General features: G+C 48.4%; 1 protein-coding gene across 5 annotated transcripts in view; it reads right to left on the reverse strand.

Annotated features, from left to right (window-relative positions):
* The window catches only part of LOC108705066 (ephrin type-B receptor 2), a 66,990-nt gene that overhangs the window by 26,861 nt on the left and 16,565 nt on the right, over nucleotides 1-23,564 (reverse strand). For 4 of the 5 annotated variants that reach the window (XM_018241849.2, XM_018241852.2, XM_018241850.2 and 1 more), the window contains exons 2-3: nucleotides 12,696-12,760; nucleotides 7,790-8,474 (exon numbers count right to left, since the gene is read on the reverse strand). In XM_018241849.2, the coding sequence (XP_018097338.1) occupies nucleotides 7,790-8,474; nucleotides 12,696-12,760 (750 nt within the window). The remainder of the gene's footprint in view (nucleotides 1-7,789; nucleotides 8,475-12,695; nucleotides 12,761-23,564) is intronic. The other variant, XM_041569938.1, reaches the window with a different exon arrangement.

Here is a 23,564-nt window from a genome sequence, read left to right on the forward strand (position 1 = left end):
GAGGTGCATGTGCATAAGAGGGAGATGCAGTTCAGCGCCACTGAGATGATCCAGACCCCGGCGGCGTCTCACAATCTGGAGCATAAATACTGCGCCTCACTGGTATTCGGGACTAAATTAGGAATAAATGATGCACAAAGGGAAAGTTTTGCTCCATTTCACTTGCAGCCTGGAATGTTCCCAATGAGGGGAAGGATCACGTCACCCCCAGATGGGAGAGGCGGAGCTATCCTGTGTAATAAGGGGGAAGAGATCACATGATGCTGCTCCTGTTTATTGAATATCCTGTATATTACCCCCACCCCATATCTGCCCATTAACCCCATGTTTTTGAATTGGCTCCACCCTAAATAATGTTTTAGTCTGCCACTTCCTGTGCATGGGTCTCTACTTCCTGTCTGGCAATAACCCAGCTGCACTGTCTCGCTTTATGGCAGAGTCTCAGGACAGGAACACGTGGGAGAGACGTGAGACTGGGGAATGAAGAGATTGGGAGAGAGAGACTGTCTGAACAATGAGGGGCTATTAGAGTCTGAATTCAATGGGACTATATGGGGGGACTCATTATACTGGGGGTTAATGAGGAGATTTCAGGCTAAAGACCAGGGAGCACTGGGGCTATTTCCTAATGGGCAACGGCATCGGCCGGCAATTGGCAACTGCACATGCGGAATGAGCCTCCCCTCTTCATAAGACTGCCCCTCACCATCAGACTGCTCCTCATTATGAGACTGCCCCTCACCATAAACTGCCCCTCGCCATGAGACTGCTCCTCATCATGAGACTGCTCCACATCATGAGACTGCTCCTAATTATGAGACTGCTCCTCATCATGAGACTGCTCCTAATTATGAGACTGCTGCACATCATGAGACTGCTCCACATTATGAGACTGCTCCACATCATGAGACTTCTCCTCATTATGAGACTGCTTTACATCATGAGACTGCTCCACATCATGAGACTGCTCCTAATTATGAGACTGCTGCACATCATGAGACTGCTCCACATTATGAGACTGCTCCACATCATGAGACTTCTCCTCATTATGAGACTGCTTTACATCATGAGACTGCTCCACATCATGAGACTGCTCCACATCATGAGACTGCTCCACATTATGAGACTGCTCCACATTATGAGACTGCTCCACATCATGAGACTGCTCCTAATTATGAGACTGCTCCACATCATGAGACTTCTCCTCATTATGAGACTGCTTTACATCATGAGACTGCTCCACATCATGAGACTGCTCCACATTATGAGACTGCTCCACATTATGAGACTGCTCCACATCATGAGACTGCTCCTAATTATGAGACTGCTCCACATCATGAGACTTCTCCTCATTATGAGACTGCTTTACATCATGAGACTGCTCCACATCATGAGACTGCTCCACATTATGAGACTGCTCCTAATTATAAGACTGCTCCACATTATGAGACTGATCCACATCATGAGACTTCTCCTCATTATGAGACTTCTTCTCATTATGAGACTGCTTTACATCATGAGACTGCTCCACATCATGAGACTGCTCCACATCATGAGACTGCTCCACATCATGAGACTGCTCCTAATTATGAGACTGCTCCACATTATGAGACTGCTCCTAATTATGAGACTGCTCCACATCATGAGACTGCTCCTCACCAGGAGGCCGCACTCATTCTCCATCAATGATATTAAAAGCCATTAGTCCAAAACTCTCCTGTGAGACCCCCCCGACCTCCGACCCCAGAGGCATCAAACTGATCGATTGGATCTTTCAAACACAAATCCACTGCCAGGTAGAGAAGGTCCCTTGTGTCTCTTATCCCATCCTCAGCCCTTCTGCCACCTGGGGGGGTGGGGGGGGGGAAATAAATAAATCTATATACACACATATATATATATATATCAGGGGGGCAGTAGCACTGGGGGTTAAAGTGGGGAGAAAGAGACATGTGACTGAGCAGATGGGGGGAGGGGCAGCGAGGAGCTGTCAGAGCAAAATTCCCTTTCAGCCTCGGAATTCACAGTCACACTCGCTTTATGGCGCTGCCAATCACTTGCCTCTGACTCCTCATTTGCATGGAAATTGCGCCTGATCTCTGCAATTATACGATTGGATCCATTCTCAGCACCGGACGCAAACGCTCTGTATAATAACCCCAACATATTGTTACCCCGGGGCAGATCTCTGATACCCCTGCACTACTAACTGCACTCTCCTGTCCCAAATAACTCTCCTTCATCATTCACATACAGCACCAACATGTAATACATCATTCCCATCAGTCCCTGCCCCAGAGAGCTTACAATCTAATGTCCCAATCACATTCCCATCAGTCCCTGCCCCAGTGAGCTTATGATCTAAGGTCCCTATCACATTCCCATCAGTCCCTGTCCCAGTGAGCTTACAATCTAAGGTCCCTATCACATTCCCATCAGTCCCTGCCCCAGTGAGCTTACAATCTAAGGTCCCTATCACATTCCCATCAGTCCCTGTCCCAATGAGCTTACAATCTAAGGTTCCTATCACATTCCCATCAGTCCCTGTCCCAGTGAGCTTACAATCTAAGGTTCCTATCACATTCCCATCAGTCCCTGTCCCAGTGAGCTTACGATCTAAGGTCCCTATCACATATCCCAGTGAGCTTACATACACGTGCCCCCAGCTCAGATGCGCAGGCAGTAAGGGCAGGTTTGGGGGTATCATTCCCTGGGGCAAGTGCTTGTTACATGAGCAATAAAGGGTGGCTGTTGCAATAGATAAATTAACCCTAAACACCCATTAAGCAATTCTACCCAGAATTCACTACAATCAGTGCCATACGAATGGGTGATTTAGTGGGACTGGTGGCTGACAGCGTTACCCAGCATGCTCAGCAGAGGCAAGAACTGCACATTGTGGGGTTAAAGTGTGCCCCTCCCCCGCTATTGGGCACATGAATAACGAGGAGGGGGATTCGCCGGGGCCCCAGGGATGTAACAAGGCGGCGCGGTCACCGTTGAACCTCACACCTCCATTTTTATTAGTGATTTTCAGCATGGAGTGAGCGAAGCCTCTGTTACCATGGTAACCGTGCAGATATCCTGCTGACCCCCCACCTCTCCATTAGCTGCACAGACACCACCAGTCTTGTCTCTATCAGGCTCCTCCTACTGCACCCCCAAACCTCCCATTCACCCCCATGTCTGTGTGCCCCCCCTATACCCCAGTGTGATACAGAGAAGTGTATAAGACTGACAGAAGAGCTGACAATCACTGGAAGTGTCTGAGGGCGAGTTGGGGCCAATCAGGGGCCCTTCCCAGTCTCCATGTGAATCTGTTTCTGAGCTGAAATAAACCAGCCGCCCTGTCCCAGCAGGGAATGAGGGGGGGCCGGGGGGCTGAATTAGCTCAGTAATGACTTCATTCTGCTTCAGTGGGACCTGCGGCTGCCAAAATGCGCTCAGACCCTGATGCCGGGGAACTGCCCACAATTGGGCTAATTGGAACAATCAGGCTCAGAGATAATGATGGGGGACCAACACATCTCCCAGGTCTGTGCCCCTGCCCCGAGCCAGGGCCCCCCCAAATCTTCCTGCACCTCCACTGCACTCCTGTTACATTTCAACCAAACTGCCCCCCATAGAACTGAACCCCAATAAAATGGGGCAAAACACAAACATCTGTTGAACTCGCTGGTGGAGATGCCACAGGGGGTGTGGCTAGTGAGTACATATGGACAGAGGAAGGGAAGCCAATAATGCAGCACAGGGGGTGTGGCTAATGAGTACATATGGACAGAGGAAGGGAAGCCAATAATGCAGCACAGGGGGTGTGGCTAATGAGTACATATGGACAGAGCAAGGGAAGGCAATAATGCAGCACAGGGGGTGTGGCTAGTGAGTACATATGGACAGAGCAAGGGAAGGCAATAATGCAGCACAGGGGGTGTGGCTAGTGAGTACATATGGACAGAGGAAGGGAAGCCAATAATGCAGCACAGGGTGAGGGACAGACACCTCCAGACAAACACTGTCGCTGGGAGCCCTGTTGCACGGCTGCACACTCACTGCTGAAGGATGATGGGATTAGTGCAAGGCGAGTGTGCAAAGGCAGAAAGCGAGGGGGAGTCGCAGGGAAATGTGACAAAAGGCGCAGCAGCTGCATGTTTGCAAACAGGAAAATGGAGTGTCAGCAGCGCGGACTGAAAGCAGTAATTGTCTCTAATTAAGGAGGTTGGAAGAATCAGAAAGTGACAAAAGACTCATGTCTCCTGCCAAGAGCCGCCCCCACCCCCCTCTCACACTAATACACAATAAAATACACCAGGAAATACCCTCGGCCCCATATAGAGCCACAGGGACTGGCCTGGAGTTGCCTGGAGTAGTGGGGACAGTGACTGCTGCTCAATATCAGCCAATGAGAGAAGGACAACAGCCTGGGTGCTGGAGATGCCCCTACATTCATTCCCACATTACCCTGGAAAATTTCCCAGAATCCGGCTGGAGCTGCCCCTTCCCAGAAATTGGCGCAAGCTGTGCGGCTGCAGGTTATGGGGTACAGAGGAGCTGTAAAGCAATTACTGCTGCCCAATAGGGAGCTACAGCATGAGCCCACGGGGTTCACATTCCCTGCACCCCAAATATCCCAGAAAGATGTACAGACAGCCCATAAATGAGAACAGGGACTAAACGAGGCCCCCGCTGGTGCCAGCGCCATTCCCAGAGCCGGAATATTATGGCTTCAATCATCAGATTCCCGGGGGCAGGATTATTACCTCTCTGTGCGGCAGCGACAACATGAGGGAGAGGGGTCCCCTTATTACTCCTGGGAGACAGTCCAGCCCAATAGCAACCCCATTACTTGTGCCCCCCAGTCATATACAATATTCATATACATCCCCGGCGGGATGGCACTCAAAGTGATTCGTTTCCCGAAGTCGCCCGACATTGCTGAAGAGGTGATTCGCTGGACGACTAAATCTCCCTGAATATCAGCGTGTGTCACTAGACTAGACTCCTCATCTATGCAGGGAGCAGCTTGGCACAGCGAGGGTTAAGACGATGAGGGCTCATATATATACAGGGAAGGGCCTGGCACATCGAGGGTTAAGAAGATGAGGGCTCATATATATACAGGGAAGGGCCTGGCACAGCGAGGGTTAAGAAGATGAGTGCTCATATCTATACAGGGAAGGGCCTGGCACAGCGAGGGTTAAGAAGATGAGGGCTCATATCTATACAGGGAAGGGCCTGGCACAGCGAGGGTTAAGAAGATGAGGGCTCATATCTATACAGGGAAGGGCCTGGCACAGCGAGGGTTAAGAAGATGAGGGCTCATATCTATACAGGGAAGGGCCTGGCACAGCGAGGGTTAAGAAGATGAGGGCTCATATCTATACAGGGAAGGGCCTGGCACATGTGATAATACTTTTGGCTGCAGAACTTGGACAGGTCCCAGAGCCCAATGTGCTGATGTTTAATGGCTCGGAGCACTGGACTCTGGGGGTGACACGGGGGTCCCACAAGGATCTTATTATCTAATCCCCCCCCCAATACCTGGGGCAGGAGGACAAATAAGGGTCAGTAATGTCTTCCAGACTTTGCCTTTAATCTCAGTCCCTGCAGGCCGAATACTCGCAGCCTATTGGGGGGAGGGGAGCAGTGAGACCCCCGAATGTGACTGAGCTGCTACTGACGGCCGCTGAATACTCAAAGGCTGGGGGGGCTCTATATCTATTTAAAGTGTTAGCTCTTTCGGACACTGCTTCTTGGAGAACTATATCCGGGGGGGGCACTTATGTCAGTCGGGCTTAGTAAGGCCTATCAGACTGAGCTGGGGGGCATGTTCCCGTTTGTAAGTACCAGTAACCCAGTTGGGGTGCACAAGGGAAGTGACCCACAGAACAGCTCTGACATATCTGCCCCATGCCCCCCACATTCTACATACCCCCCCTCCATACTGGCCACTGCTTCCCAATCAATGAAGCCCCCATCTCAGTCTCCTATGGGGTAAAGCAGCAGTCCCAGGGCAAGAGGCCCCCCACTATCAGCAGCATTTAGGGTCTCCCTGTTACTGACACAATCGAGGGGCTGGGGAATGTGGGGGAAGGAATAAGCCCACAAGCAGGTTCCTCACAGAGGCGGGGGGGGCAGGACACTGATATGGGGACCACTTGTGTTGCTCATATAATGGCAACCCCCACCCTCCCAAGTTATATGTTTTTATATTCTGGACACGGGGGTCCTCACCATCCTGAACCACAAACTGAAAATGCTGCTTGGAAAGTCATAACTGCCTGTGCACCTATGGATGGGCGGAGCCACAAACAGGAGCAAATCCCAGGGCGGGGCTGAGAAGCCACTGGCACATTTATATATAAACAGGATATTGCATGGAAAGGCGACAGCCAATCAAACGTCTGTGTGACATCACTCACAGTCATTTCCACCAATGAGCAGCAGCTGAGCCAGATGCAGTACAGGCACCAATGTGATGGGGACACTGTGGGACTAGAGTTACACCCTGCTATAGTTCCAGGGGTACCCAGGGTAGAAATAAACACTCACCCCAAATCTCCCCCTAACTGACCTTCAGACTGGGCCCCCTTAGCTCATAACAAGGTTACAGATATATAGAAACATTGGGGTGTCACCCTGCTATAGTTCCAGGGGTACCCAGGGTACAAATAAGCACTCACCCCAAATCTCCCCCTAACTGACCTTCAGACTGGGCCCCCTTAGCTCATAACAAGGTTACAGATATATAGAAACATTGGGGTGTCACCCTGCTATAGTTCCAGGGGTACCCAGGGTACAAATAAGCACTCACCCCAAATCTCCCCCTAACTGACCTTCAGACTGGGCCCCCCTTAGCTCATAACAAGGTTACAGATATATAGAAACATTGGGGTGTCACCCTGCTATAGTTCCAGGGGTACCCAGGGTACAAATAAGCACTCACCCCAAATCTCCCCCTAACTGACCTTCAGACTGGGCCCCCTTAGCTCATAACAAGGTTACAGATATATAGAAACATTGGGGTGTCACCCTGCTATAGTTTCAGGGGTACCCAGGGTACAAATAAGCACTCACCCCAAATCTCCCCCTAACTGACCTTCAGACTGGGCCCCCCTTAGCTCATAACAAGGTTACAGATATATAGAAACATTGGGGTGTCACCCTGCTATAGTTCCAGGGGTACCCAGGGTACAAATAAACACTCACCCCAAATCTCCCCCTAACTGACCTTCAGACTGGGCCCCCTTAGCTCATAACAAGGTTACAGATATATAGAAACATTGGGGTAACAGTCACCCTGCTATAGTTGCAGGGGTACCCAGGGTACAAATAATCACTCACCCCAAATCTCCTCCTAACTGACCTTCAGACTGGGCCCCCTTAGCTCATAACAAGGTTACAGATATATAGAAACATTGGGGTAACAGTCACCCTGCTATAGTTCCAGGGGTACCCAGGATACAAATAAACACTCACCCCAAATCTCCCCCTAACTGACCTTCAGACTGGGCCCCCTTAGCTCATAACTAGGTTACAGATATATAGAAACATTGGGGTGTCACCCTGCTATAGTTCCAGGGGTACCCAGGGTACAAATAAACACTCACCCCAAATCTCCCCCTAACTGACCTTCAGACTGGGCCCCCTTAGCTCATAACAAGGTTACAGATATATAGAAACATTGGGGTGTCACCCTGCTATAGTTCCAGGGGTGCTCTAGTAACAAGGTTCCAGACATACAGAAATATTGGGGTGTCAGGCTTAGTTGTGGGGAGAGGACAGGACTTACCTCTGCAGACTGTGCCGTTCTCCACTGACTCGTATCCGGCCTTACAGAGACATCGACCAATAGGAACGAGCCATTCGCCGTCCCCGTTACAGTAGAGCTTGATGGGCACATCCACCTCCTCGGCGTTGGGGATACAGTTGCCCCGGGCAGCCACAAGTGAGGTGCTCTCGGCCCCAGACAGAGTCTCCTGGAAGATGGCCCCATTCTGGATAATCCGGGGGCACTTTCGGTAATAGACCCTGACAGCGATGAGGGACATGCACCCCCCATAGTCCTGGAAGGCCAAGTAGAATCCGGACTTGGAGACGGGCCCAAAACTCCGCACCTCAGTATTAATTTTCATCACCCGCCCCCCAAGATCCACCTGGGAAAAGCTCTCGTCTGCCGCAATGGTGTCCACCTTGACCCAAGGGTTCTCCATCCAACTGGGGAAGGTTTTGGTGGCCGAGTCGAAGTCGGACTCATAGTAATAGAAGTTGAAGGTCTCCTTGCAGGAGCCGGGAACGTTGGGAATGCTGCTACAGTCCCGTACGGAAAACTTCATCTCCACGTGAATCCTGTGCGCCCCTCTCCTGCGGATGTACTTGGTCCTCAACCAGTTGTTCTGATTCACCTCAAATACGTTGCACACCTGGTAGGTCCTGATGGTGTTCATGGTCTCATCATATCCACTTACCTCTTCCCACTGTGCAAAGGGCAAAAACACTACGTAAGTCATCACAGTCACATGGGGAGGAGCCTATACAGGGAAGGCAATGAATACAGGGGGAGGAGCTTACATAGGGAGAACACTAAAAAGGGGGAGGGGCAAACATAGAGAGAGCAATGTATACAGGGGGAGGAGACTACACAGGGAGAACACTATACAGGGGGAGGAGCCTACAATGGGAGAGCAATGTATACAGGAGGAGGAGCCAACATAGAGAGAGTAATGTATACAGGGGAGGAGCCTACATAGGGAGAGCACTATACAGGGGGAGGGGCCTACATAGAGAGAGCATTTTATACAGTGGAGGAGCCTACACAGGGAGAATAATGTTTACAGGAGGAGCAATCTATATGGGGAAGACATCAGTCAATATAAAGTGGGTAGAGTCTATATATAAGTCTATACTGGGAAAATAGCAGTCTATATACAGTGGGGGGGAGCAGTCTATATACAGTGGGGGGAGCAGTCTATATACAGTGGGGGAGCAGTCTATATACAGTGGGGGGGGAGCAGTCTATATACAGTGGGGGGGAGCAGTCTAAATACAGTGGGGGGAGCAGTCTATATACAGTGGGGGGGAGCAGTCTATATACAGTGGGGGGAGCAGTCTATATACAGTGGGGGGAGCAGTCTACATACAGTGGGGGAGCAGTCTATATACAGTGGGGGGAGCAGTCTAAATACAGTAGGGGGAGCAGTCTATATACAGTGGGGAGGAGCAGTCTAAATACAGTGGGGGGAGCAGTCTATATACAGTGGGGGGAGCAGTCTAAATACAGTGGGGGGAGCAGTCTACATACAGTGGGGGAGCAGTCTATATACAGTGGGGGGAGCAGTTTATATACAGTGGGGGGGCAGTCTAAATACAGGGGGGAGCAGTCTATATACAGTGGGGGGGAGCAGTCTAAATACAGTGGGGGGAGCAGTCTATATACAGTGGGGGGGAGCAGTCTAAATACAGTGGGGGGAGCAGTCTATATACAGTGGGGGGGGAGCAGTCTAAATACAGTGGGGGGAGCAGTCTATATACAGTGGGGGGGGGAGCAGTCTAAATACAGTGGGGGGAGCAGTCTATATACAGTGGGGGGGAGCAGTCTAAATACAGTGGGGGGAGCAGTCTACATACAGTGGGGGAGCAGTCTATATACAGTGGGGGGAGCAGTTTATATACAGTAGGGGGGGGCAGTCTAAATACAGGGGGGGAGCAGTCTAAATACAGTGGGGGGAGCAGTCTATATACAGTGGGGGGAGCAGTCTATATACAGTGGGGGAGCAGTCTATATACAGTGGGGGGAGCAGTTTATATTGGGGGGCAGTGCAGACCAACAGAAGGTTGTAGAGGGGGGCAAGATGAGGACCCCCAGTACTGCTGCGTCATTCCTGCATTTCTTTCCCTAACAGGCGGGGGCTAATTGTTCCCACATGTCTGTCAGTACCTGTGTCCCGGGCAGGAGAATAACATACTCGGCATTAATATATACAAGCTTTCAGCGCCGACAGGAATTTCATCACAAAGGCCCCCCCTCCTCTCACCCCACATATATTTATATACAGACAATACACGTGATTTTCTCTGTGGGAATTTTGTGGTCACAGTCTCATTGCACCCCCACTTAATGTTTTTATAAATGAGAGGCACAACTTTCCCTTCTTTGTTATATTTCTATCTATTTCTATATAAGAATTAGTCTGACAGACAGGGGCTGTAGGAGAACCGAGAATAATTAGAACTTAATAATTACTATGACGTCACTAATACTAATGATGGGTAATTAATGATTACTATGACATCACTAATACTAATGATGGGTAATTAATAATTACTATGACGTCACTAATACTAATGCTGGGTAATTAATAATTACTATGACGTCACTAATACTAATGATGGGTAATTAATGATTACTATGACATCACTAATAGTAATGATGGGTAATTAATAATTACTATGACGTCACTAATACTAATGCTGGGTAATTAATAATTACTATGACGTCACTAATACTAATGATGGGTAATTAATAATTACTATGACGTCACTAATACTAATGATGGGTAATTAATGATTACTATGACATCACTAATACTAATGATGGGTAATTAATAATTACTATGACGTCACTAATACTAATGCTGGGTAATTAATAATTACTATGACGTCACTAATACTAATGCTGGGTAATTAATAATTACTATGACGTCACTAATACTAATGATGGGTAATTAATAATTACTATGACGTCACTATAATACTAATGATGGGTAATTAATAATTACTATGACGTCACTTATAATAATGATGGGTAATTAATAATTAATATGAGGTCAGTAATACTAATGATGGGTAATTAATAATTACTATGACGTCAGTAATACTAATGATGGGTAATTAGCTATTACTACACTGCTAATTGGCCGGCTCTTCTTTACATACCCCCAAGAGCAGATCACATACAGTAACTCCACTAAGGACCCCAATTCTGCCCCCCCCCGCTAGTAGCACTAGAGTTAATGAGGGCAGCGCTGGGCTAATTGTTTCCATATAATTAAGGCCGAGAGGAGCTGTTTATTCAGGAATCTGTCGTTTATACTCAGAGAATGAAGAACATCAATGGGGGGATTGTTACCCAAGCGGCTGGGCCCCCACTAACTGTTTATAAGGGGGAGGAAATGAAATATATAAACCAGGGGCACATTTGCTACAATAACTCACATCCCATTGGGCCTAACTGACCCCCCCCTATATGGACAGGGGACCCCTCACTGCTGAATAACTGGGGGGGGTTCCCTCGGGGGCTGCTGGGAGATGTAGTTTATTATCAGCTGAAGGGCCCCAGGCTGGGGGGGGGTCCGTGTCTTACTGAAATGTAGAAACTGGAATCTCTATTGTCTCATTGGTGACAACTAATCCCCCCCCTGTATTGTGCGACACTAAGAAACTCACAGGCCGGTGCTTAATTATAGCCCCCCCCTCTAATTTACATGCCCCCCCCCTCAAGCAGCAGAATAATACATCCCCCCACCAGCCTCATTAGCAGCCTGGGACAGGAGAAAAGGTAAAATATGGGGGGGGGGGGATTTGAACAGAAAAGCTGCCCCCCCGTGACCTGAGCCAATGACATTTCAACAACCTCCCCCTATTGATCAAAGGCACAAAGGCCGGGGGCCACACAAGCCTCTCCCCCCATAAACCAGAGACAAACGCAGGAGCCAATGGGGACACCGCCTTTTTGGGGTTTTTTTTGGGACTGTGAATTCCCCCTTTTCTCCCCCAAAGTAGAAGCGAGGGGGGGGGGAGAGGTGTTTTGTCTGACAGATTTTAATCCCCCTTTTCTCAGCAGATTCTTTTCTTATGCCAACGAGGTCCCAGCGATTGTGTCAAAGGAGCGTTTGGCTGGGGGCCAGCGGCACTGCGGGGGGTTGCGGGGAGAGCGGGCGTCAGGCTCGGCCTGTGAAATTCAAAGAAACGTCTTCATTTTTCACTTTTTCAGCCTCATTTTTAGCCCCACAAGTGAAAGAATAAAGTAATTCTGCTATTCACCCCCCCCCCCCCGGGCAGATATACCCCATATGGGGGCACTTGTATATATGTGGGACAAATCCCAGGTCCAGCCCAGTGACATCACCATGAGCAGAACGGGGGCCACTGTCAATGGATAAAGGGCAAGTAAACCTTTCCTTATAGATACAGAGGAAGGAGGCACCTGTCTGGGGAGTCAGCAAATTGCCCCTCTAATTCAAAGTGGACTAATCCGAGGGTGGAGGGATTGGGCAGGTTAGGGGCAAATAGTGGAGCTGGGAATGATGGGATGCCACTCATGCCTCTAACTGCAGCTCACTATTCAAAGCTGACTGGTTGCTATGGATTACTGCCCCGGGCAAAAATGTGGGGAATTAGTTAATGAGCCCCAATGCACACGACTTTCATCTGGGGGGGATAATTGGTTTGGATCCCTGTGCTGCTCCTGGGAGTTGTTTCTGGAGAACTCCCTGCACACGGTGGCATGTGACTGGTGGCATTGGGGCACACGCTGGAGAAATCGGCATGTTCTACACTCCCAGGATTGGCCACATTATACTGGCCGGCTATCAGGAGAACATTCTCATTGGCCTCTGGACTTGAAACGAGTGGTTTCTCAATTGGTTCCGATAAGCTAATGCCACCCCAGTATAGGGCCCCCTCTGTGCCACACTCACCCCTGACATTGGTCCCACTGTCCAACCAAGCTCTGCCGTCGCTGTTGTGGAATCCATTAAGGTTTCTGGAAGAGGAAGAAGCAGAAAGTCAGTGTTGGGAGGGGGGGATGAATAAAGGCCTCGGGCACTCTTTGGAATTGGGCTACTAAAGACTATTAAGAGAAACACCAACAATGCCAGACTGGCTTTCTCACTGGCCAGGGACACATGGAAAAGCTCCCTTCCACCTGCCATCATTTTCACTTGGAGCCCACGTCACGTGGCCTTTGTTGGACCAGACTCCACAGTCATACATGAGGAGAGGTCGCTCCATACTCAAACATGAAGAGAGGTCACTCCATAATCAAACATGAAGAGAGGTCACTCCATACTCAAACATGAGGAGAGGTCACTCCATAATCAAACATGAGGAGAGGTCACTCCATACTCAAACATGAGGAGAGGTCACTCCATAGTCAAACATGAGGAGAGGTCGCTCCATAGTCAAACATGAGAAGAGGTCACTCCATACTCAAACATGAGGAGAGGTCACTCCATACTCAAACATGAAGAGAGGTCACTCCATACTCAAACATGAGGAGAGGTCACTCCATACTCAAACATGAGGAGAGGTCACTCCATAGTCAAACATGAGGAGAGGTCACTCCATACTCAAACATGAAGAGAGGTCACTCCATAGTCAAACATGAGAAGAGGTCACTCCATACTCAAACATGAGGAGAGGTCACTCCATACTCAAACATGAAGAGAGGTCACTCCATACTCAAACATGAGGAGAGGTCACTCCATACTCAAACATGAGGAGAGGTCACTCCATAGTCAAACATGAGGAGAGGTCACTCCATACTCAAACATGAAGAGAGGTCACTCCATAATCAAACATGAGGAGAGGTTACTCCATACTCAAACATGAGGAGAGGTCACTCCATAATCAAACATGAGGAGAGGTCACTCCATAGTCAAACATGAGGAGAGGTCACTCCTTACTCAAACATGAGGAGAGGTCACTCCATAGTCAAACATGAGGAGAGGTCACTACATACTCAAACATGAGGAGAGGTCACTCCATAATCAAACATGAGGAGAGGTCACTCCATAGTCAAACATGAGGAGAGGTCACTCCATAATCAAACATGAGGAGAGGTCACTCCATAGTCAAACATGAGGAGAGGTCACTCCATACTCAAACATGAGAAGAGGTCACTCCATACTCAAACATGAGAAGAGGTCACTCCATACTCAAACATGAAGAGAGGTCACTCCATACTCAAACATGAGAAGAGGTCACTCCATACTCAAACATGAGAAGAGGTCACTCCATACTCAAACATGAGAAGAGGTCACTCCATACTCAAACATGAGAAGAGGTCACTCCATACTCAAACATGAGGAGAGGTCACTCCATAATCAAACATGAGGAGAGGTCACTCCATAGTCAAACATGAGGAGAGGTCACTCCTTACTCAAACATGAGGAGAGGTCACTCCATAGTCAAACATGAGGAGAGGTCACTACATACTCAAACATGAGGAGAGGTCACTCCATAATCAAACATGAGGAGAGGTCACTCCATAGTCAAACATGAGGAGAGGTCACTCCATAATCAAACATGAGGAGAGGTCACTCCATAGTCAAACATGAGGAGAGGTCACTCCATACTCAAACATGAGAAGAGGTCACTCCATACTCAAACATGAGAAGAGGTCACTCCATACTCAAACATGAAGAGAGGTCACTCCATACTCAAACATGAGAAGAGGTCACTCCATACTCAAACATGAGAAGAGGTCACTCCATACTCAAACATGAGAAGAGGTCACTCCATACTCAAACATGAGAAGAGGTCACTCCATACTCAAACATGAAGAGAGGTCACTCCATACTCAAACATGAAGAGAGGTCACTCCATACTCAAACATGAGGAGAGGTCACTCCATAATCAAACATGAGGAGAGGTCACTCCATAGTCAAACATGAGGAGAGGTCACTCCATACTCAAACATGAGAAGAGGTCACTCCATACTCAAACATGAGAAGAGGTCACTCCATACTCAAACATGAAGAGAGGTCACTCCATACTCAAACATGAGAAGAGGTCACTCCATACTCAAACATGAGAAGAGGTCACTCCATACTCAAACATGAGAAGAGGTCACTCCATACTCAAACATGAGAAGAGGTCACTCCATACTCAAACATGAAGAGAGGTCACTCCATACTCAAACATGAAGAGAGGTCACTCCATACTCAAACATGAGGAGAGGTCACTCCATACTCAAACATGAAGAGAGGTCACTCCATACTCAAACATGAAGAGAGGTCACTCCATACTCAAACATGAGGAGAGGTCACTCCATACTCAAACATGAGGAGAGGGAATAAAATGGATATATATATACATATAGTCAAATACAAGAGTCCTCTGCACTCAACCCATTATCAATATATTTAAGACAGAGACATTTTGTGCTACTGCTACGGAAAAATGCCTTACCCTTTAAACAACACAGGGATTGTTTGTCCATATATTGCAATATATTTAATAATAAACTCATCCCATATCTGGCCAGTCCTACACTCAATTTTATCTGATTCATTAAAAATTCTATTGCTTCAGGAGCAGTGACCAGCTCCATGTTGTAGCTCCACCCCTCCAACTATAGTCAGGTGATCCCACTGGTGTCTAATAAAAGGGCAGCCAAGTTTGGGAGTTTTACTTTGAAAGCAGCAAGTAAGTTGCAGGTAATACCTAGTCCCTTTGTAAAATGTATAATGAAGCAATAGAATTCTTAATGAATCAGATAAAATTGAGTGTAGGACTGGCCAGATATGGGATGAGTTTATTATTAAATATATTGCAATATATGGACAAACAATCCCTGTGTTATTTAAAGGGTAAGGCATTTTTCAGTAGCAGTAGCACAAAATGTCTCAATGTCTTAAATATATTGATAATGGGTTGAGTGCAGAGGACTCTTGTATTTGACTATATGTATTTTGTGGTCACACCCTCATTGCACCCCCGCCTAATGGTTTTAATAATGAGTAGTGAGCACAACTTTCCCTTGTTTTATATATATATATATATCCATATAATGGAAGCCCGGGAGTTGCTGCTGGACTTGGTGCCACTTTCTGCCCCTATATAAAAGCACTGGCCAATGGCAGAATAGAGAGACAGAGCAGGAATTCTGGGAATGGTTTTCCCTTGTCTGTAAAGGGGCAAATTGTGACATTTCCACTCCCTGGCGCTCAATGACAGCCCGGCCTTTAATTGCAGCAGGTGAAGGGTTACTAGAGGATGAACCAGCTGTTGCTGCACTACAACTCCCAGCGTCCCATAAGTGCACAGAGCTGTTGGCAGACTGACTGCAAGCCTTGTGGTCTACTGAGCCAGCGGATTAGCAAGCTCCTCCCCCTGGAGCAGTGAAATTGATACATAAAGGCCCCCCAGGCTTCCCACCCGCCAGTTGACATCAGGTTTGGATCCTCCTGCAATCAATCATCACCTTACTGTCAGCCAATCAGAACCTTCCTCGTTCATCTCACACCTAAGTGCAGCCAATGATGTCCTTGTGTGATAGGCTTCTCAGTTAACCTCTTGTTTCCCAGAGAGTGGAGGTAAAGGTGCGGGGAGTTGCACAAAGATAGATTTCAGGGTTCAGCAATATGAATGAAGTGATTTAATTGTGCCTAGTGGGGCCCGTTTTGGATTCCCAGAAACAAGAGCCGGGAATGTTCCAGCCCAGAGTGGGAATGTGGGAAACAGTAAATTCTGCTCCGAAGCCTCAGAGAGGGGCCAATCCCCAACTGGTGGATCACCAGAAGCACAGCCTAACTGCCAGCTACGGGAGCTGAGATGGGACAATATGAGGAGTGACGGTGCCGTGTCCTGCCTCAGTCTGTAGCGGGAGCTGCCATAGCAAAACCCACACTGGAAGTGGGAACCATATTTAATGCCAGACTCTTATACATGGCGGGAGGACTCCCATGACCTCTCAGCACTGCTGCCTTCAGACACTTACACACCCCATGCCCATCCTCACCCCACAAACCTGAACCCGCCCCTAACTGGTGCCAACATCTTCCCTCTCATGCGCCCCTGAGGATTATGCCACTTTCCAGCACCCAACCCGAGTGCTGCCCAAACCTCAACATGAACCCGCCCAACATGCAGGGAAACGGGCACATCACTAGTGCACTCACCCTCTGCCACACTCCTTGCCATAAAGCAGAGCAGCACTGCTGTTATGTTGCTAGGCAGGATGTCACACGGTTACCAGGAAATGCAGCACAGAAAGAGAAATGCCCCTCTGGGAGATCAGGGCTTATTTCATGATTTCCCTTAAATAAAGGAAACAAGCGGCCAGTGTTGGACGGGGTTAATTGGGGAGCAGAGCAGGAACCCCAGTGGGTACAGACAGGACCAGAGTCTCAGCCACACACACAGAATAATGGGGGGGGGTGTTAATAATGTGTAAATAACACAGACTGTCCTTTCCCTCCGGCCCTGCCTGCAACTGTCAGCCCATTGCTGTTATTCCAATGCAAGTGCCGCACACTGGGAATTACACAGCAGCAGCTCCAATGAAATAATATGAAATAATAAGCACATTCCTGCCCATTCCATGGAAAACGAGTTTGTCTCCATCTCAGCTCCTACAATCCAGTCTGACCGAGAGGAAATTATTTAATGACAAATCCGTCTGTATCCCGACTTCTCGGCCGTATTGATTTTCCTTTATTTAAAGACCCCGATCCACCTCCTGTGGTTCCTCAGACTCCCATTATAAGATCAACGGCCAACGAGGAGAACAGAAAAACAACTGCATTCCCACTCGGCCAAACCTTCTTTATCTGGACTTTATCCAGAGATCCGAATTTCTTACTGACATTTCTTGGCTCTTCCTGGGGAATGTAAAGAGCTAAACAAGCTGAGGAACTGGGCGACCAGACAAAGAATTCCCTCTTCCTCAGTTCTCTCCTCTTCCTCAATTCTCTCCTCTTCCTCAGTTCTCTCCTCTTCCTCTGTTCTCTCCTCTTCCTCAGTTCTCTCCTCTATCTCAGTTCTCTCCTCTATCTCAGTTCTCTCATCTTCCTCTGTTCTCTCCTCTATCTCAGTTCTCTCCTCTATCTCAGTTCTCTCATCTTCCTCTGTTCTCTCCTCTTCCTCAGTTCTCTCCTCTTCCTCAGTTCTCTCCTCTATCTCAGTTCTCTCCTCTTCCTCAGTTCTTTCCTCTTCCTCTGTTCCCTCCTCTATCTCAGTTCTCTCCTCTATCTCAGTTCTCTCCTCTTCCTCAGTTCTCTCCTCTTCCTCTGTTCTCTACTCTATCTCAGTTCTCTCCTCTTCCTCAGTTCTCTCCTCTATCTCAGTTCTCTCCTCTTCCTCAGTTCCCTCCTCCTCCTCTGTTCCCTCCTCTATCTCAGTTCTCTCCTCTATCTCAATTCTCTCCTCTTCCTCTGTTCTCTCCGCTTCCTCAGTTCTCTCCTCTATCTCAGTTCTCTCCTCTTCCTCAGTTCTCTCCTCTTCCTCTGTTCTCTCCTCTATCTCAGTTCTCTCCTCTATCTCAGTTCTCTCCTCTTCCTCAGTTCTCTCCTCTTCCTCTGTTCTCTCCTCTATCTCAGTTCTCTCCTCTTCCTCAGTTCTCTCCTCTATCTCAGTTCTCTCCTCTTCCTCAGTTCCCTCCTCCTCCTCTGTTCCCTCCTCTATCTCAGTTCTCTCCTCTATCTCAATTCTCTCCTCTTCCTCTGTTCTCTCCTCTTCCTCTGTTCTCTCCTCTTCCTCTGTTCTCCCCTCTTCCTCACTTCTCTCCTCTTCCTCTGTTCACTTCTCTCCTCTTCCTCTGTTCTCTCCTCTATCTCAGTTCTCTCCTCTATCTCAGTTCTCCCCTCTATCTCAGTCCTCCCCTCTATCTCAGTTCTCTCCTCTATCTCAGTTCTCTCCTCTTCCTCTGTTCTCTCCTCTATCTCAGTTCTCTCCTCTTCCTCTGTTCTCTCCTCTATCTCAGTTCTCTCCTCTTCCTCAGTTCTCTCCTCTCTCAGTTCTCTCCTCTTCCTCAGTTCTTTCCTCTTCCTCTGTTCCCTCCTCTATCTCAGTTCTCTCCTCTATCTCAGTTCTCTCCTCTTCCTCAGTTCTCTCCTCTTCCTCTGTTCTCTCCACTATCTCAGTTCTCTCCTCTTCCTCAGTTCTCTCCTCTTCCTCAGTTCCCTCCTCTTCCTCTGTTCCCTCCTCTATCTCAGTTCTCTCCTCTTCCTCAGTTCTCTCCTCTTCCTCAGTTCTCTCCTCTTCCTCAGTTCTCTCCTCTTCCTCAGTTCTCTCCTCTTCTTCTGTTCCCCCCTCTTCATCAGTTCTCCCCTATTTCTCAGTTCTCTCCTCTATCTCAGTTCTCTCCTCTATCTCAGTTCTCTCATCTTCCTCTGTTCTCTCCTCTTCCTCAGTTCTCTCCTCTTCCTCAGTTCTCTCCTCTTCCTCAGTTCTCTCCTCTTCCTCAGTTCTCTCCTCTATCTCAGTTCTCTCCTCTATCTCAGTTCTCTCCTCTTCCTCTGTTCTCTCCTCTTCCTCTGTTCTCTCCTCTATCTCAGTTCTCTCCTCTATCTCAGTCCTCTCCTCTATCTCAGTTCTCTCCTCGTCCTATGTTCTCTCCTCTATCTCAGTTCTCTCCTCTTCCTCAGTTCTCTCCTCTATCTCAGTTCTCTCCTCTTCCTCAGTTCTCTCCTCTATCTCAGTTCTCTCCTCTTCCTCTGTTCTCCCCTCTTCCTCACTTCTCTCCTCTTCCTCTGTTCTCTCCTCTATCTCAGTTCTCTCCTCTTCCTCAGTTCTCTCCTCTATCTCAGTTCTCCCCTCTATCTCAGTTCTCTCCTCTATCTCAGTTCTCTCCTCTATCTCAGTTCTCTCCTCTCTCTCAGTTCTCTCCTCTTCCTCTGTTCTCTCCTCTATCTCAGTTCTCTCCTCTTCCTCAGTTCTCTCCTCTATCTCAGTTCTCTCCTCTTCCTCAGTTCTCTCCTCTTCCTCTGTTCCCTCCTCTATCTCAGTTCTCTCCTCTATCTCAGTTCTCTCCTCTTCCTCAGTTCTCTCCTCTATCTCAGTTCTCTTCTCTTCCTCAGTTCTCTCCTCTATCTCAGTTCTCTCCTCTTCCTCTGTTCTCCCCTCTTCCTCACTTCTCTCCTCTTCCTCAGTTCTCTCCTCTATCTCAGTTCTCTCCTCTTCCTCAGTTCTCCCCTCTATCTCAGTTCTCCCCTCTATCTCAGTTCTCTCCTCTATCTCAGTTCTCTCCTCTATCTCAGTTCTCTCCTCTCTCTCAGTTCTCTCCTCTTCCTCTGTTCTCTCCTCTATCTCAGTTCTCTCCTCTTCCTCTGTTCTCTCCTCTATCTCAGTTCTCTCCTCTTCCTCAGTTCTCTCCTCTATCTCAGTTCTCTCCTCTTCCTCAGTTCTTTCCTCTTCCTCTGTTCCCTCCTCTATCTCAGTTCTCTCCTCTATCTCAGTTCTCTCCTCTTCCTCAGTTCTCTCCTCTTCCTCTGTTCTCTCCTCTATCTCAGTTCTCTCCTCTTCCTCAGTTCTCTCCTCTATCTCAGTTCTCTCCTCTTCCTCAGTTCCCTCCTCTTCCTCTGTTCCCTCCTCTATCTCAGTTCTCTCCTCTATCTCAATTCTCTCCTCTTCCTCTGTTCTCTCCGCTTCCTCAGTTCTCTCCTCTATCTCAGTTCTCTCCTCTTCCTCTGTTCTTTCCTCTATCTCAGTTCTCTCCTCTATCTCAGTTCTCTCCTCTTCCTCTGTTCTCTCCTCTTCCTCTGTTCTCCCCTCTTCCTCACTTCTCTCCTCTTCCTCTGTTCACTTCTCTCCTCTTCCTCTGTTCTCTCCTCTATCTCAGTTCTCTCCTCTATCTCAGTTCTCCCCTCTATCTCAGTTCTCCCCTCTATCTCAGTTCTCTCCTCTATCTCAGTTCTCTCCTCTATCTCAGTTCTCTCCTCTTCCTCTGTTCTCTCCTCTATCTCAGTTCTCTCCTCTTCCTCTGTTCTCTCCTCTATCTCAGTTCTCTCCTCTTCCTCAGTTCTCTCCTCTCTCAGTTCTCTCCTCTTCCTCAGTTCTTTCCTCTTCCTCTGTTCCCTCCTCTATCTCAGTTCTCTCCTCTATCTCAGTTCTCTCCTCTTCCTCTGTTCTCTCCACTATCTCAGTTCTCTCCTCTTCCTCAGTTCTCTCCTCTTCCTCAGTTCCCTCCTCTTCCTCTGTTCCCTCCTCTATCTCAGTTCTCTCCTCTTCCTCAGTTCTCTCCTCTTCCTCTGTTCTCTCCTCTTCCTCTGTTCTCTCCTCTTCCTCAGTTCTCTCCTCTTCCTCAGTTCTCTCCTCTATCTCAGTTCTCTCCTCTTCCTCTGTTCTCTCCTCTTCCTCAGTTCTCTCCTCTATCTCAGTTCTCTCCTCTTCCTCAGTTCTCTCCTCTTCCTCAGTTCTCTCCTCTTCCTCTGTTCTCTCCTCTATCTCAGTTCTCTCCTCTTCCTCTGTTCTCTCCTCTTCCTCTGTTCTCTCCTCTTCCTCAGTTCTCTCCTCTATCTCAGTTCTCTCCTCTTCTTCTGTTCTCCCCTTTTCCTCAGTTCTCTCCTCTTCCTCAGCCATTGGGAATCCCAGTCCCCCCCCCCCCACAGGGATAACATGGGGCCACCGGGTCCCACCAGCTCCACTAACAGGGAGGCTTCCAATTAAAGGAACAGACACCGAAATAAAGGGAGGTTGCCTATTAATTAGCACATGTTACTAATTAGTAATGTTCATCTTTAATTAAGCAGCCCCCCCCCCACAGCTCAGGTTTAGGTGAAGTGCCTTTTTGCTGCTCCTGGCCCCTCCTGTAAGGCTACTGTAACCCCCAGGGCTGAGAGCTGTCAGTGCCCCCCAGTGAAGGTTGGGAGGGGTCGCGGGTATGAGGCAGGGCTGGGTACAACGGAACCTTCCATGCAGCCCCCCCCCAGTACATTTAGTCTATAGAGAAAGGATCTGAGCAGCCAATCAGGGCCAAGCTCTCACTGCTCCAACCAATCAGCAGCCCCCGCACTGTTACACCAAACTGGAGGGAGTTGGCTCTGGGGGGAGCAGCATCATCAACAGCCCCAAATTTCTCTGTCTCAGGTCGGACCCTTTAGGGTTAAAGCAAATTTAGTTAAAATGCCAAAAATGTGAAAGAAAAAATGTAAAAATAACAGAAAAAGGGAAGTTGAGTCCATCCCTGCTCTCCAGTTGGGGGAGGGGGAGTCTCTCTCTCATCTGGGATAAGCCCCACCCCCTCAAAAACCTGAGCATTAACCTCCCCTTTACCCAGCCCCCTCTAACATAGTCTGGGATTGAATCACTTTCCTCTCTGCTACCCAGCCCCCCTCCCCACCTGGGATTTAACCCCTTTTTATCTCATACTCAGCCCCTTCACATTCTGGGATTCAACCTCCAGCTCTATATTCCCCAGCTGGACTTTAACCCCTTCCTACATCTTGCCCAGCACCTCCCCAATCTGGGATTTAACTCCTTTCTTTCTATTCCCCATAAAATATTTCTGAACATCATCATCAGGTTTATTTATAGGGGAGGAAGTTACCCAGAGCCTCACTTTCATTTATAACAAACTGGGGCAACAGAATAGAAATCGCATCAGAGGGACCTACTCACAAGAGCTTACAATCTAAAGGCTACATCTCTAGATTTAACTGCAAAGCCCCCAATTTTGGAAAGCTGCAATTGTTGACCCTCTGCCTCCCTATGCCCATCAGTCTGTACCGAGTGCCCCCTATGCCCATCAGTCTGTACCGAGTGCCCATCAGGCCAAATTTGGGTAGATATTTATTAGGCAGGTTTAAAAATCCTGATGGGGCAAGAACCACAATTGGCGCTTTGATGTGCTCCTCGCCCCAATCCCTTCCATCTCAGTCAAATCGTTTGGCCCTCAAGTTGGGCATATCCACTGGGCAAGTTGGGCATATCCACTGGGCAAGTTGGGCATGATCTGCTTTGTAATTTATGGGTCAATCTGCGCTACAAATTGTTCTGGGAGGAAACAGGTTAATTATAGCCCCCCACAATTCCATGCAACGCCTTATTTGGAGGGTCCCCCTAACCATTTCTTCATTTCCTTTTATTGGAGAAACACAGATGTGATTGTGCCCCCCTCTCTTGCACCCTAATGTTTCACAGCAATAAACCAATAATCCCAGGTTTGGCCAAAAGGATATTTCTACAAATAAAAGAGGACCCCGGGGGCCACATGAAAGGACCCGTTGGAAAATGAGGCGGGGGGGGATATTTAACAAGATACAGGGACACGCCCCCAGACACTGAGCCCCACTAAAGGGACCCAGAATAAAATACTGATGATCATTTATGAACAGGCAAATTAGCACCTGGGCAGTGACCCATGGCAACCAATCGGATGTTTCCTTTTATTTTATTAAATGCTGCTCACTGATTGGTTGCTATGGGTTACTGATCAGGTGCAAATATGACCAGCACTTGAATGGGGGGGGGCATTATTTCTGCAGCATCAACTTCTTCTGCATTTCTACTGCATTTCCTTTTAGCCATGTGACTGGTTCTACTTTCTGTTCAATGACAGCAGCTTGGTCACACTTTACGGCAGTCACGGAATTCATCAAGATGGCAGTACATCATAGTGTTTCTCTTCAGTGCACCCTATAGCCCTACAACTCCCAGCAGCCTCTGAAAGCCACAATATGTGAGTAAAAGTTGGATGGTTGGAAGATTGTGATAGTGAATGGCACAGAGTGGCCACTGCAGGGCTCCTATTGGTCTCAGTCCAAGTACCCGGGTGGCCAGTCATAGAGACAGCGGGGGGCTATTGTTCAGGGGAGCCAGGAGTGTGGCCGATAGGATCTGGGACA

Source organism: Xenopus laevis, chromosome 7L, assembly GCF_017654675.1.
Source record: "Xenopus laevis strain J_2021 chromosome 7L, Xenopus_laevis_v10.1, whole genome shotgun sequence".
Taxonomy (NCBI): Eukaryota; Metazoa; Chordata; class Amphibia; order Anura; family Pipidae; genus Xenopus; species Xenopus laevis.